Here is a 14,174-nt window from a genome sequence, read left to right on the forward strand (position 1 = left end):
AACTGGAAGATCTGATATTGAGTAAGTTGCCCATTAGCTAAAATTGAGGTGTCTTGTCTTTCCCTATGAGCTTTGATGGAACAACAAAGGAGAAAAAATAAGTTGGTCTTAACACATGGGTGTCAACTACATCTCTATAATGCAAAAATTCCTCAGAGAGCCTTGTTATCTAACCTTTCAGCCCTGAAATATATCTTCTTTGAGTTTCAGAGAAGGAATCAAAAATGCTATTTAGAAATAACAGCACAGCTTCCAGGAAAGTGGTTTCCTTTGTAATTGTCATTTAAAATTGCCATTTAAAAGCTGGGTAACTGAGATACCACACAACACAAAAGAGAGACAGTAGCCTTGTCACTTTTTTGTCTTTGTTATGATGAATAGAGAGATATTGAAGTTGTTGGTTTTTTAACTGGGTTTAGTACCTTTTTGCTTCATTTATGCTTTTTTCCTAGTTCATTTTGAAAATATTCTTCTGTTGTAGGCCCATACTGCAGTTAGATTGGGAAAAAATAATCACAATAAACATCATGTTCACATCCTGTGTAACTCTGAGATAAACCAGCAAAAAACAAAGAACAAATATCAGAATTTTTAAGTCCAGTTTAAAAATCCACAACTTTTTGATGCCTTTAAAAGATATTTCAACATTCCTTTTAGCATCACAAAATAATGAAAAAAAAAGCTACAGTGGCATTTAAGAATCTTTTCTGAGGATCCATTTTATGGAAGTGGCAATCCCAATGTGATGGGGATAGATAAGCAGAGCTGACAGCACTGTCAAAAGTAGCAACCAAATGAAAGGAGTAACTTGGCTTAAAATCTACTTGTCGTTAAAGTTTAAAGACTGAAAACAAATAGTAGAGACTTTGTCCCCCTTTTATGTAAGGTGGGGATAGAAAGGAAAATTTCCCTGTTAAATTGTCACTACAAGGAAAGCCCACATACTTACCATCACTGTAATCAATGGGTGCATAAGTTCCCAGGAAAAGGGAAGCTGCAAAGCTACTAACCAAAGAGATTCTCTGCAAGAAAAAGTGAGAGATAGTGAGCCCCATCAGTATTCACTTCAACGAAAGTAAATAATTAAGTAATTCAAAGCAGCAAATGTTGATAGATTAATGTTAGGCACAGAAAGCATAAGAAAATACACCTAGAAGGATTACTCAGTTCTGACTGTCTCAGTAATACTGTAGATATCAATCTAAAAGTAACCCCATGATAAAAGCTGTTAATAGTTTTGCATTCTGAAACATGCAAAACACACCTAGTGTATTAGCATATTATGTGTTATCATGAAGTAATTCACAACTTCGAGGTATCACAGAATCTCATTGCAAGGAAATACACTTTCTAAGAAGAAGAAAAAAACCCAAAACACCTGTCTTCTGACAATAGGGGAAATTCCCAGAAACCATGCTCTGCTTCATCCAGAGCACAGGTCTGTAAGCTTTATAGAAGCTCTGGCAAAGCTCTGGCAGCCCCTTTATTTGACCCCTTGCCTTCATCCCAGCTGGGACCTCAGACCTCCCAGGAGTTACTCCCCGGAGCTGGCAATAAAAGGCTTTGAACTGAACCACTACCTGCAGCTCTGCCTCAGGATATGTTCCAACTGCATTAAATCCAGCTGCAGGGCTTCTAATATGGCCCAAAAATGCCCCAGCCATATGACACAGCTCAATGATCCAACAGGAACTTACCTCCCCTTCACACCTGCTATAGGAACTCTCAAGTTAATCAGCTACCCCCACACCTTCCACACCATCAAGTATTGCCTGTTCCCAACAAGCTGGCACAAAAGCTGGCAAATTTCTTATTCTGTCCTGGGACTAGTTGAGAAAAAATATGATTGTCATCCAATAACTAAACAGAATCAAATCCCTACTGGGTGAGCGAGCCAGCAGTGACAGGTGTTTTATTAATGATCACAACCCCACTGCTTCACAGAGCATTCAAGGGCAGCCCATCGCCAGAGCTCCGAGAGGTTGTTATAATGGCCAGGAAATTTAATGATGCTCTTCATGCATCTCTCCCCAAGAATATATCACATTTTGCTCAGATAACAAAGGCCTACCTTCTGTGGTGCCCCAGTGGGCACTAGCTGCCTGAAATGGAAGGAAAAAGGATGAAGTTAAACTGTGAATCAGCCAGTTTAGCAAGCTGACCTACAGGAGCAAAACATCCACCTTCCATGTGTCATTGAGATTGCCAAGCTGCTAAGTGCTTCTTGAGGGTCCCCAAGAGCAGCTCTGGCAGGGAAATATTTTGTGATTGAACAAAACATCTTGCATAAGCTTTATTGGTAAAAGGGGCCATCAGTGCCACCAGCCCTCAAAGTCTAAAATTGGCCTGACTGCTTCTCAATTCCATGGACCTATTTCCCCCCATTAATACATCTTTCTCTAAATTTAGTCTGAAGTTGATAATCAGACTGTGTTAGTGTTCTGTTTCATCCCATACCTTACTGGTGTAAAGGTTACACAATGAGAATGTGTAAGAAAAAAAGAGCAAAATAAATTCATCATTCTCCCATAAGAGTTAACTTTATATAGAGTTAACTTTGCAACTCACTTTCTTGTGGAAATAATTGTTTCATGCAGGGGTGGTATTTTAAAAAAACACAAAAGAATATGACTAATGCTATCAAGAACTGCAGTAATACAAAACCAGGAGTGTCCTGGCTTCCTGGGTCTGGATGTTTGGCGTATTCTAATCATAGGACTGGAATCTTTCTCTCATTTACATCATTTTTCCATGAGTTTTTACTTGCTTCAAGCCACGGCATTTCAGTCACAGCCAGATGCAGAGATACAAGCTGAAACAGTAACAAAATTGCAAGGTGCTTTCTGAAAATTAAAATCTAGAAGGAAACCAACAACACAAAGCAATTAATTTGTACTAATGGAATCAAAGTAACTCCTCAATGGAAAATGGAAGGCACTTGGCCTTGTTGAACTACATGAGTTTCACACTGGCCCACCTCTCCAGCCTGTCCAGGTCCCTCTGGATGGTAATCCCTTCTCTTCAGCATGTTCACTGCACCACACAGCTTGGTGTCACTGGCAAACTTGCTGAGAGTGCATCGGTCCCACTGCCCATGTTATGACAAAGATGTTAAACAGTGACAGTACCAGCACCAACTCCTGAGGAACAACACTCATCACTGGTCTCCACTTGGACATCTAGTTTTTGATCACAACTCTGAGTGCAGCCATCCAGCTAATTCCTTATGCACCAAGGGGTCCATGCATCAAATCCATGTCTCTCCAGTTTAGAGACAAGGATGTTGTGTCAAGTGTTTTGCGCAAATCCAAACAGGTGACATCAGTTGCTCTTCCCTCATCCACCAACTCTGTAACACTATTGTAGAATCCACCAAATTTGTCAGGCACAATTTGCCTTTAGTTGTCTGTCACCAACCACCTTCTTATTTTCTGTGTTCCTTAGCCTGGTTTTCAGGAGGATCTGGTCCGTGATCTTGACAGGCACAGAGGTGAGACTGACTGGCCTGTAGTTTCCTGGGTCTTCCTTATTGCTGTTTTTTAAAATGAGGGCATTGTTTCCCTTTTTCCAGACAGTGGGAATTTCACCAGACCAACACAGATTCTTAAATGTGATGGATAGTGGCTTAGCCACTTCATCCACCAGTTCCATTAGGATTCATGTATGTATCTCATCAGGTCCCACGGATTTGAGCACTTTAATGTTCCTTAGATGGTCTTGAACCTGATTTCTCCTCTGCTCATTGCTTTTTCATGGTCCCAGTCCCTGCCTTTGCCTTTCAGGTGGTCTGACTGAGCCAGGTCATTGAGTATCTGGCCTTCTTCCTAGCCCAGGTAACCACGTCTCACACCTCCTTTTGGAGAGGGCCAACATTTTTTGAAGTCTTCCTTTTATCACCAACATACCTATAGAAGCTTTTCTTGCTGCCCTTGATGCCCCTGGCAGATTCAATTTTTTTCAGGGCTTTATCTTTCCTAATCTGATCCCTTGCTGCTCAGACAATCTCTCTGTAATCCTTGCAGGTCACCTGCCATTGCTTCCACCCTCAACAGGCTTCCTTTCTGGGTTTGAGTTTTTCCAGAGCTCCTTGCTCACCCCTGCAGGCCTTCTGGTGTTCTTGCCTGACTTACTCCTTGTTGGGATGTATTGCTTTGGAGCTTGGAAAAGGTGATTCTTGTGTATTAACCTGCTTACAAGAGCCTATATCCTCCCATTCCAACACTCCAGTCACAGGAGTCATCCCATCATGTTTCCATGATGCCAATAGGATCACAACCCTGCAGGTGTGTGCACATCTCTAACTCCTCTGTTTATGCCTCATGCTACATGTGTTTGCACAGACACATTTAAGCTGGGCCCCCAGTAACAGGGACTTACTGGCTCATGCTGCTGTTCAGGTGCTCTCTGCTGACCTGCCATCCCTTTCCAGCCTCTGGGTACCTATTTCTGGCACTGGCATCATACTGGTAGGAGTGGGATGTGTTGCCCCAACAACTTCAGTCTAAAGCTCTACTTACCAGCTTGACAAATATAACATTCAAAACAGAACTGATGCCAGATTTTTATCTGCCTAACTACTAATAATTTAGCAAAACAAAAAATAATATTTTTTTCAATTTCAGGTTTCCAATTCAAACACGAGAATCAAAATACTCTTTAGTAAAATGGTCTGTATAAACATCCCCACAAAATTAAATATTTTCAACTGTGTTTTCCAATAAGGGAATTGAAGTTAAGCCAACCTCAGTTTGCTTGTAGACCTCAGGATTCTGGCTGTAAATCTTTGCTATCTGGTTTCCTGTAAAACGCTGAGAAAGAAATGCAAATGCTTAGAAACACAAACCCTAAATGGAGTCAATAATCATTAACTCTGTGTAATGAGTTCAGTACATTGCACTTTGGATATTTAATTTGCCTGATGCATGATGAAAGTCAGTGCACAGCAGGCAATCTGCACTAAACAGGGTATAACACATAGTCTCATTATGAGAACTTTGTTCACCTTTAGAAAAAAAAGCATGTGAAAAAGCATTACTATCCATAATTTACATTTCAGAAATGACAGTTCAATGGAATGAATCACACTTATTCTGTGCACAGGAACCAGCACAATTCAAATGCTGCCATCAAACCCTTGAAAAGGTTTAAGCTACTCGATCTATGTACCTGCCTGTGAGGCAGGTGAATGGGGAGCCAAGCTGGAAGTTCCAAACTCAAAGCAGCAACTTCACAGTATGCTAAAAATAGCTGTTTTCATCCATATATTATATCAAATAATAATAATAATTAAAAAAGACTTGTAACATTGAAACCTTAACATTTAGAAAGGTAAAAATAAACTGTTAGTGGTATGTAAAGTCTGATTTCAACACTGGCCATACACTTTGCATGATGATTCATAAACAGAATCATCAAATTGGGATCTTAAAGCCTTACTCTGTTGAACCAACAGCGTGACTAGCCAGGTGCTGAGATGCCTCCAGGGAATATTAAAAGGCCAATCTTTAAATTTCAGAAGTAACCTAGAGCAGTGATCCACAAACAGGTGGATGCATTTACCCCAAATAAACCTGGATTGCCATCCCAATGGCAATGTGGCTGCAGAGGATGCTCCAGGGGACAACCAGGCAACCAAAGCAAGGCCACCAAACACTATATTTGGGAACCACTGGCCATATGCCACAGTTCAGCCCAACGGCCTCCTGCAGGAAAATTTCCGGTGTTTGTTTCATTCCAGTGTAAAATTTTCACATCTTCCTTTGTGAGAGTACTGCAAAAACCCTCACTCTCCCACAGTTAATGGCTGATGGTTATTCTGCCCTGCAATGGCATAATTGTTCCTATCACAGGACCCTGCTGAGGACTTTCTCCCCACCCACTCCTCACCTCATAGGCACGGGAGCCGGTGATCCTCGCCAGGTGCTGGGCTCCCCCCACGGCTTTCTCCAGCGCACTGCACTGGGGACCTGTGCTGGAATCCATCCAGATGGGGCTGTTACTGACAGAAAAACAGCCCTGTAATGGACAGTAATACCCTTCGTTAGTTAGAGCAGTCATATGTATCAGCTCACAGCTCAGTTCTCTGAGGTGCTCTCTGGTCTCTTCTTGATAATTACAGAAAGCAGATTTTGGGCAGCACTTTGGTCAGTGGTGAAAAGTTCAGCCCAAAATTTGCATCAGAGGGAAGCAACAGGCTTTTCCTGCTGTTACACAGACCCTACAGCACGATGTCTCAGTACACTCCTCTGGTAGCCAAAACCCCAGCCCCTTTTAGAACTTCTCTCCAATCAAATTGCCTTTCCACAGCAATACTAACAGATTTCTCTCTAAGGACTGGCATAACCATTTGGAAATACAACTGAGACTTAGTACATCACCAGAGAGCATTTTAATTCCATTTCCATGAGCCTGGCACAGATGAGATGGTTGTAAAACTACATTTAACACATCAGTTACACAAGAGTCTCCCTTTCAACATACAACTGTCCTTTCTGATCATGAAGTAAGGAAGGTAAGGGTCTTCCAGAGGAGAGTTGTTCCTCTCTATTTTGATTTTTAAATAAAAGTTTGTCAAGTCTATGTTCAAAATTTACTAATCAAACATTCACAAAATGTTGAAGTTCAACAAGGTACTTGTTAGGAGGTTGCATTCACAGAGCATTACACACTTCCATCCTTTCAGAATAAGAGTAAACTGGAATATTTATTATATTTATACATATATATATATAACATCTAATGAAATCACAAGCACTGTAAGTAAACTCTGGTACAATAGTCTTTTTCACAACAATTTTTGGTCAATACAAATATATATATTTACACATTGTTTATGAAAATATTACATTTCCTAAAAGAACAAACAGGCTGTTACTCTGAAACAGAAAGATTCTGGGACACCCACTGGCACCTGTAAGAGTTTAAAGCAGAATATACTGTCATATGGAAGAAAATGAAATGTCAAAAGCCCTGGAGCTGAAGGAATAATAACTACATTTCATTTATGCTTCAGGGGTATGAAACTCAGCCAAACAAGAGGAAATATTTGCAAGGAGAAAAGCAATGTGTAAGCATGGAAGGACGGTGTAGCTCCTCCTTCAGAGATTTTGTGCACATTACCTTCAGTGACTGATGTAAAGGCAATTGGGATGACGCATTCTTTAACATTTGGATGCTTCCTTTTTTCCAGTACACACTCCCATGTTGCTGCAGGAAATACAAAAACCGAAGTTGGAGATACCCTCCCAAGCTGCAAAGTTCATATCCTGATTTCAATTTTAAACTCTAAGGGATGAGAGAACTCTCTCAAACCTAGGACCAAGAAATGTATCTTTTCAAATCAAGTGCCTCATTGAAAGACTCTAACATTGAGCAAACCATGTAGTAAACCAGAAAATTATTTTGAACTACTGAAAACTCTAGTGGAAACTATTACTATACTGCTACTGGCCTTAGATACTTCTTTGAGGGCTCTTTGAGCTGTAGCCAAGACTCCACAGTCAAGACTTAGCTCTGTGCTGTTTCAGCACAACCCTCTGATTCATCAGTGACAGGCCTGCCCACCTTGTTGGAGGGTGGGTGAAATAAAGGGAATATAGGCAATGTGGAAATACACTTCCTTTTTTCACTTGAGTGAGCTGGGGTTACCTGTCAGTCCCTAAGTTCTGTTCCTCTGCAGAATTCACAACAGAGCCTTGACACCAGCTATGATTCTCAGACTTTCAACTGCAATCAATGAAACATGGAGATCAAAGCAAGAGTTTTGATTAATTAGTCCCAGATAAATCAAGATGAATAACGTAAACCCCACATGTCAGAATTAGCTATCATTTTGGTGCTGTCCTCACTCTGCATATCATCTGTGAAATGCTGTTTCACCACAGTACCAGGAGACTGGCTAACTGAATAAATGTCAGGGTGGGTTTTATAAATCTCAAGAAAAGGCATTATGCACTACAGGCTAAATCACAGCAGCATCTTTGTCATTTCTGCATCAAAGACTCACACCATTTGGGTTTTGTTGTTCCTAGGCAGATCTCTATCCTAGCCAACAAAAAACTGCTCAACAAGATGTCACTATCCTTTTAGCAAACTGTTCCTCACTGTTTTTTCTACCTCATTTTCCACAAGCACCTGGATCTGCTGAAATTTGAAATGAACTCTTGTCATTTCAGAATCTGCATGTACAAAGAATGAAAACAACAGGAAACAAGTAATTATGCACTGCACTAATCTAAACAACTGCACTGTAAATCTCATCCTCCGCTCCTGCTACCTTCTAACGATTGCTTTGTATGCTTGAAGTGTCAAGTTCCCCTGAGGAATGTGTCTAAGAACACTTATGTAGAACTTTTGATCTTATTTTATGCTGCTATGGTCTTCTGCAGTACAATTATTTGAATTAAATTTATCACTATCCTTTATACTCTACTGAAGAAATACAGTAAGACTGATTTTTTTCTTTACAAACTAACCTGGCCAGCACCTGACAGAGCTCTGACTTGAGAGAATTTAAAGCCCGAAGACTTCATCTTTTCCAAGATCATATCCAGAGCCTAAAACAAAAAACAGAATCAAGAATGACTGTAACGAGCTATCAAATTATGCATACTCACAATCTGAAATTAAACAGTAAATTGATGTCATCACTGAGAAGAGTTCATTGGCAGAAAATGAAAAATTAGCTAATGACTATGGACGTCTCAAGAAGCTGCATAAATTAATTTACTAAGTAAGAGACCATAAAAGTCGAGTCACACAGGGGAAAAAATAAGATCTTTAAAGAAGTTGAATCACAAAGATCCATTCTTTGAAACCTAAATAAGAGGCAAGAGTTAAAGAATTCCAATTCATTAAAAAGCACTTCTAAGAGTGCCAGACACAAAGCTGGACCTTTTGTTCTTACTTTTGGAAAACTGTGAAATCTTGACAGTGTGCATCCTGCACTCCATCCTACAACACATTAGGTAACCTCAATACCGCTGCCTCCAGTGTCAGTTAACTCACAGATTCTTTAATATAAGGATAATTCAAGGGAATTTTGTTCTTGCCTGAAGAACTTTATTTGTCTGACATTTAAACTCAAAAATTAATCTATCTTTACATGGTTTCACTTAGATAAACGTTTCTCAGACTGTCCTGACAAACAAACCACAGCAACAGTTCCAAAGAAACATCATATACCTGTATCATCATATTATTAATTTAATAATTACAATGTTCCTCTTCATTATGGCTCAAAAGACCAACCGCAAACAAATTTACCAAACCTTTGTCAACTATTGTGGATCACAGTAGTTGTGTGGGTTGGGTGGCTGGGGGTTCTGCGACCTTTCAAATATTTTAACTATTCAAATCCCTTTAGCAAGACAAATTTGCACAGTTCCATGTGTGAGAGCAAGTGTTGCAGAATCTGCACAAAAGCAAGGCAGGCCTTGTTTTAAAACAGAAAAGAAAGCTGTACTTCAAAATAAACATCAGTCAACATGACTGGGAATCACTGAATAAATTGCAGTTTCACCACTTACCAGTTGCAACATCAATTAGTTGGCAAAGCTTATTCTAAAAAAAATAGTTTCGGTAACCTGGATGCTACAAAACCACAGATTTAAGCAAGGCAAACTGACAGCTGCCCTTTTTGAGTAAGAGGAAAAAAGAATAGTCCATTTTTCCAATGAAGGAAAGTCAATGAGGCATTTCTCACACACGGAATGCTGTAAAACAGTAAAGAGTGAAGAAACAAACAAAAAACCCCATCAAAATGTTAGCAACTTCCACTATTTGTTGATAGCATTTTTATTTACATAACAAAGACACAGAATAAGATTTAAAAGAAACAGAATATAAGGGAAAAAACTATGTGATTTGAGTGATGAGTTTCACTATTGCTCAGAATAAATTTCCATTTCTGTGACAGCAAGGAAGAAGTTGAACTACATAAAGCTTTCTCATACCTGGACCCACATGAGCACAGGAGAAGTGACTGTCAGTCTGTCACTGTGAATATAGACTCCACCTTGAGTCCTACAGAAAAACAGGATTTTCTCTTGGTAAATTCTGTATTTTTTCCCTGACAAGCAAAGTTCCAGAAGTTTATTAATGACCAAAGAGAATTTGCAATGGGTTTTTTGGTATGTTTGGAGCAAGGACTGGTATTTGAAATATGAAAAAGTAAAAGCCAGCTCCAAGGAGGGGACATGTTTGACTTGATTGCAAAGCAAAAAATTTTCAAAGAAAGGCCCTGATCCTGAAGTGAGATCTGAGAAAGACTCCAATGCTGATAATACTCATTGCCTCTGTGTAATTCATGGTTATTTCTGCCACCATTTGTGAATTGAACTTCAAAGACAAAGTTCAATTTTTGCTGTTAAACCATCAAATAATAAATGTACTTCATTCAAACTTGTGACTGGACAATGACATTTGTCAATTCTAGTCTATTGCTGAAATAAACAAATATTGTCAACCTACATCTTACTGTGAGATTTGGAACAAATGAATTTGTCTGCAAATGCCTTTTAGACATTCTCCTCAGGTAATTTACTTGTCTTTGCCCTGACACAAAGGTGGTGATTACTTTCATGTCCCAAAAAGAAACAGTCATGTCCATAAGTCTAAAGTGCCAATACCTAATACCTATACCTAATAATTTGGAGTATATTTTCTCAATTTATTTCCCTTTGGGAGCTCCTGTCATGTTTATATACAAGGAAAGCAAGAGCAAATCCTACCCTTGCCAAGTATGAAACATGAACAGAGCATGACCTTTTTCCATGCTTCCATACATACCAATGAAACCAAGCAATCCCTTCACCCCAATCTCCAAAGTTTTAAATTACATTATCCAAGTAAAATATAAAAAGCCTTACTTAAATTCCGGAAGGTCCTTATCAAAATGAACATTATCCTCATAAATGACTCTCAGCTGTTCATCAATAGCAATGACTTTCAACTACAAGATATAAAACAGGAAGTTAACAAAATCTAGAAATAATTAAATATCACTAATAACTCATTTATAATAATTCAATTCCTACAGACAAAATGGAAAAAAGATCACCCCAGCTTGCTAAAATTTTGAGCACAATTTTGCATTAAACAAGTTATAATATGAATGTCCAGCACACCACCTATTCAGCAATATATATTTTTATTTGTATCCCTCTCCCCATTTTCTTTCTCTTCTAATGCACACGATCAAGCAGCAGGCACATGCTAAGACATAGGAAACAAATTATCAAGTTTGTATCTTGCATCACAGTAACCAGGTTTGCCATTTCTCCAAAGAATACTGTATATTAGATTAAAGATGCAAACTGCCAGTTTCTTCCCCTCCTGTTTTTTTTTTTCCTTATCTTACCAAGGAACTTTACAGATCCTTGAGGATCTTTCCTGCTCCCAAGGGGGTGAGGAAATCAAACTCTCCTGGCCTGGCAAAGCTCAGAGGGCATTACACAAGTATATTCTGAGCTTCTGCAACTTACAGAAAGCAGCATTCCAAACAAGTTAACTCCATAAAGCTGAGCCCCCTCTTAGCTCAAATTAAAAGAGTACCACTTTTCCTCTTCTATATTCACTTAAGTTCACCTAGTTCAGGAGGAAAATAGTCAAGTAGAAAAGTGAGAGGGCAGCTCACATTCTGGGCCTATTTCAACGAGGGAGAGAGTGCAAAGTGCTGCTAAAGGAACAGAAAAAAAAAGCCTTTAAAAACTAAGTCACCTCAAGGAGTTTTATTCAAATAACAAGGCCATCCCCATTTTGGCGATACTAATGTATGGCCATTATGTCTGCACTGGCACAGTGCACTAGCTCAAAAAATGGCTCTTACCCACTGAGCCTAATTGGCTCTCTGCTTGCAGCACATCTCCTTAAAAACACTTGATCAACCTAACCTGGATGTGCCTTTTCAAGTTCCCAAACTTCAGCACAACCATAATGGTGATTTATGCTCAAACACCTGCTTTTAATATATTCAGGCTTCTGCACAACTTGGGCAGAGTTTCTGTTCACAGTGTGGCAATACCCAACTGTGCCAACAAATCAGAATTGCAAGCAGCAACCTGAGCATCCAGGTTCACAATCCTGCTAGTCTTGATTACCATGAGGATACTGGAAAGCTGGACTTGGGTGCAAATCAAAACTCCTATAGGAGCAGGCAGAGGGGTGTCCATGCAGTCTGCATGTAGAGAAGTGTCCCAATATTCCTTTTCAGGATGTTTAACACATCCCTAGCGGGATGGGGAAGCAGGACACACTGGGACACGCAGCCCACAGCTTCAAACACAATATAGAGCAAAGTGAAAGAGACAAAGGGTGTGTGCATGCAGGTGAAGAGAACATGAGAACAACCAGGTACATGCAGTGCCCGTGGCCCATAAACATCTCAAAACACATGAGGTGCTGGGAATTATTATGGCCATAAACTAAAACACAAGAAGTTTCACCTCAGCATGAGGAAGAACTTCTTTAAATTGGAGGTGGCAGAACACTGGAACAGCTGCCCAGGGAGGTCATGGATTGTCCCTCTCTGGAGACATTCCAAACCCACCTGTATGTGTTCTTGTGTCACCTTCTCCAGCTGACCCTGCCTCAGCAGGGAGTTGGACTGGATGATCTCTACAGGTCTCTTCCACAGAATCACAGAATCCATCAGGTTGGAAGGGACCAGCTGCTCATCTGGTCCAACCTCTCCACTAAGGCACGGTCGTCCTACCAGACAGGGCACAGGATTGCGTCTAGACTGCTCTTGAGTATCTCTGATAAGAGAGACTCCACAAGCTCTCTGGGGAATCCAGCCCTAAGGATTGTGTGATTCTGTGAATTATTCAGCATCAGCTGTGGCAAGATGCAGTTTGTGCGACTCCTGGGCACGGAGCATCGCACCGCTCCCTGCATCCCGTGTGAGCCCTCGGTATGGGAACACCGCTCCGCTCCCTGCATCCCGCGTGAGCCCTCGGTATGGGAACACCGCTCAGCTCCCTGCATCCCGTGTAAACCCTCGGTATGGGAACACCGATCCGCTCTCTGCAGCCGCGGTCGGGCCCGGGGAGCGTGAGCAGCTCTGCAAAGCAAACTCGCCGCTGGGAGGAGGAAAAGGGGAACGGAAGGCTCTGGGATGGGACGGAAGCCATGCGAGGAGGAAGAAGCGGAGAGGAGGAAGGCCTGTCCTCCCCGCTCCGCGCTGGGGACAGCACAGCGGCCGCGATGGCGGCGGGGCCGCCCGCAGCGCATCCCCGGCATCCCCCGCATCGCCGGCATCCCCCCGGGTCCGCCGCCCGCACCCGCCGCGTTCGGACCCTCCCGGCCAGCACAGCCCCGCACCGGGCAGGGTCCAGAGCAGCCGGGGCGGCCCCAGCCCCATCGCCCTGCCTGCAGCCGCCCCCGAGGGAGGAAGGGAGAGTAGGGGCGGGGGAGGCGGCGCGGTACCTGCTGCGTGCTGAAATCCCAGCCCAGGTAGCAGGGAGAGGCCATGGCCACAGCCCGGCCGGACCTCACCCTCACCCGGGGCAGGGACCGGGAAGAGGATGGCTCTGCTGGCCCGGCCTCCCCGGGCAGGAGCTGCCCGCCCGGCCCCGGGGAGCGGCAGCACCGCGGTTAATGAGTGCTCAGAGCGCTGCCAGCGGGACGGACCTGCTCCCAACCTCGCACGGAGAGGCCGCGGACAGCTCGGGCGGGGGGTGATGCGATGGTGGGGTTGAGGTGATAGTGAAGTGCTGCGATGTAGGAGTGATGAGATGGTGGGGGTGCTGAGATGGTGGGGTTGACGCGATAGTGGGGTGATGTGATGGGAGGTGATGCGATGCTGGCGTGTTACGATGGTGGAATTGTTCCGAACGCAAGCTCATTCCCTGATGTGCAACGCCAATTCACACACCGAGGCGAGGTATTTCTCTATTTTACTCTAGTTTGTGCAAAGACGGAACGAGGCACTAATCCACAAAAGGCTGGCTCACCGATCATCAAAACTTTACACTATTTATGCATTTTAACAAACCAAGGCATCAGCTCTCACTGGTTACAATTTATATAACTTTTCAATTAATTATTACTCCTTGTTTTTCCAGTTATATCTCTCATTTCTCATGCTAATTAGTGCACAGGCACCATTCTTCCCTCCATTTGAGTCTGAGGTCCATTTTGAGTAGGTGGTCAATGAGTCAGTGATCACGATCTCC

At 42.1% G+C, this 14,174-nt stretch overlaps 1 protein-coding gene across 2 annotated transcripts in view; it reads right to left on the minus strand.

Moving 5' to 3' along the window:
• Positions 1–13,575, minus strand: part of XYLB (xylulokinase) — an 83,682-nt gene extending 70,107 nt beyond the window's left edge. Inside the window, exons 1-8 of one of the 2 annotated variants that reach the window (XM_071560711.1) lie at positions 13,426–13,575; positions 10,869–10,951; positions 9,954–10,023; positions 8,475–8,555; positions 7,120–7,206; positions 5,887–6,015; positions 4,743–4,808; positions 950–1,022 (exon numbers count right to left, since the gene is read on the minus strand). In XM_071560711.1, the coding sequence (XP_071416812.1) occupies positions 950–1,022; positions 4,743–4,808; positions 5,887–6,015; positions 7,120–7,206; positions 8,475–8,555; positions 9,954–10,023; positions 10,869–10,951; positions 13,426–13,470 (634 nt within the window). In that variant the 5' untranslated portion in view covers positions 13,471–13,575. The remainder of the gene's footprint in view (positions 1–949; positions 1,023–4,742; positions 4,809–5,886; positions 6,016–7,119; positions 7,207–8,474; positions 8,556–9,953; positions 10,024–10,868; positions 10,952–13,425) is intronic. The other variant, XM_071560710.1, reaches the window with a different exon arrangement.
• Between the last annotated feature and the right edge of the window lie 599 nt (positions 13,576–14,174).

This window comes from Pithys albifrons, chromosome 7, assembly GCF_047495875.1.
Source record: "Pithys albifrons albifrons isolate INPA30051 chromosome 7, PitAlb_v1, whole genome shotgun sequence".
Lineage (NCBI taxonomy): Eukaryota > Metazoa > Chordata > Aves > Passeriformes > Thamnophilidae > Pithys > Pithys albifrons.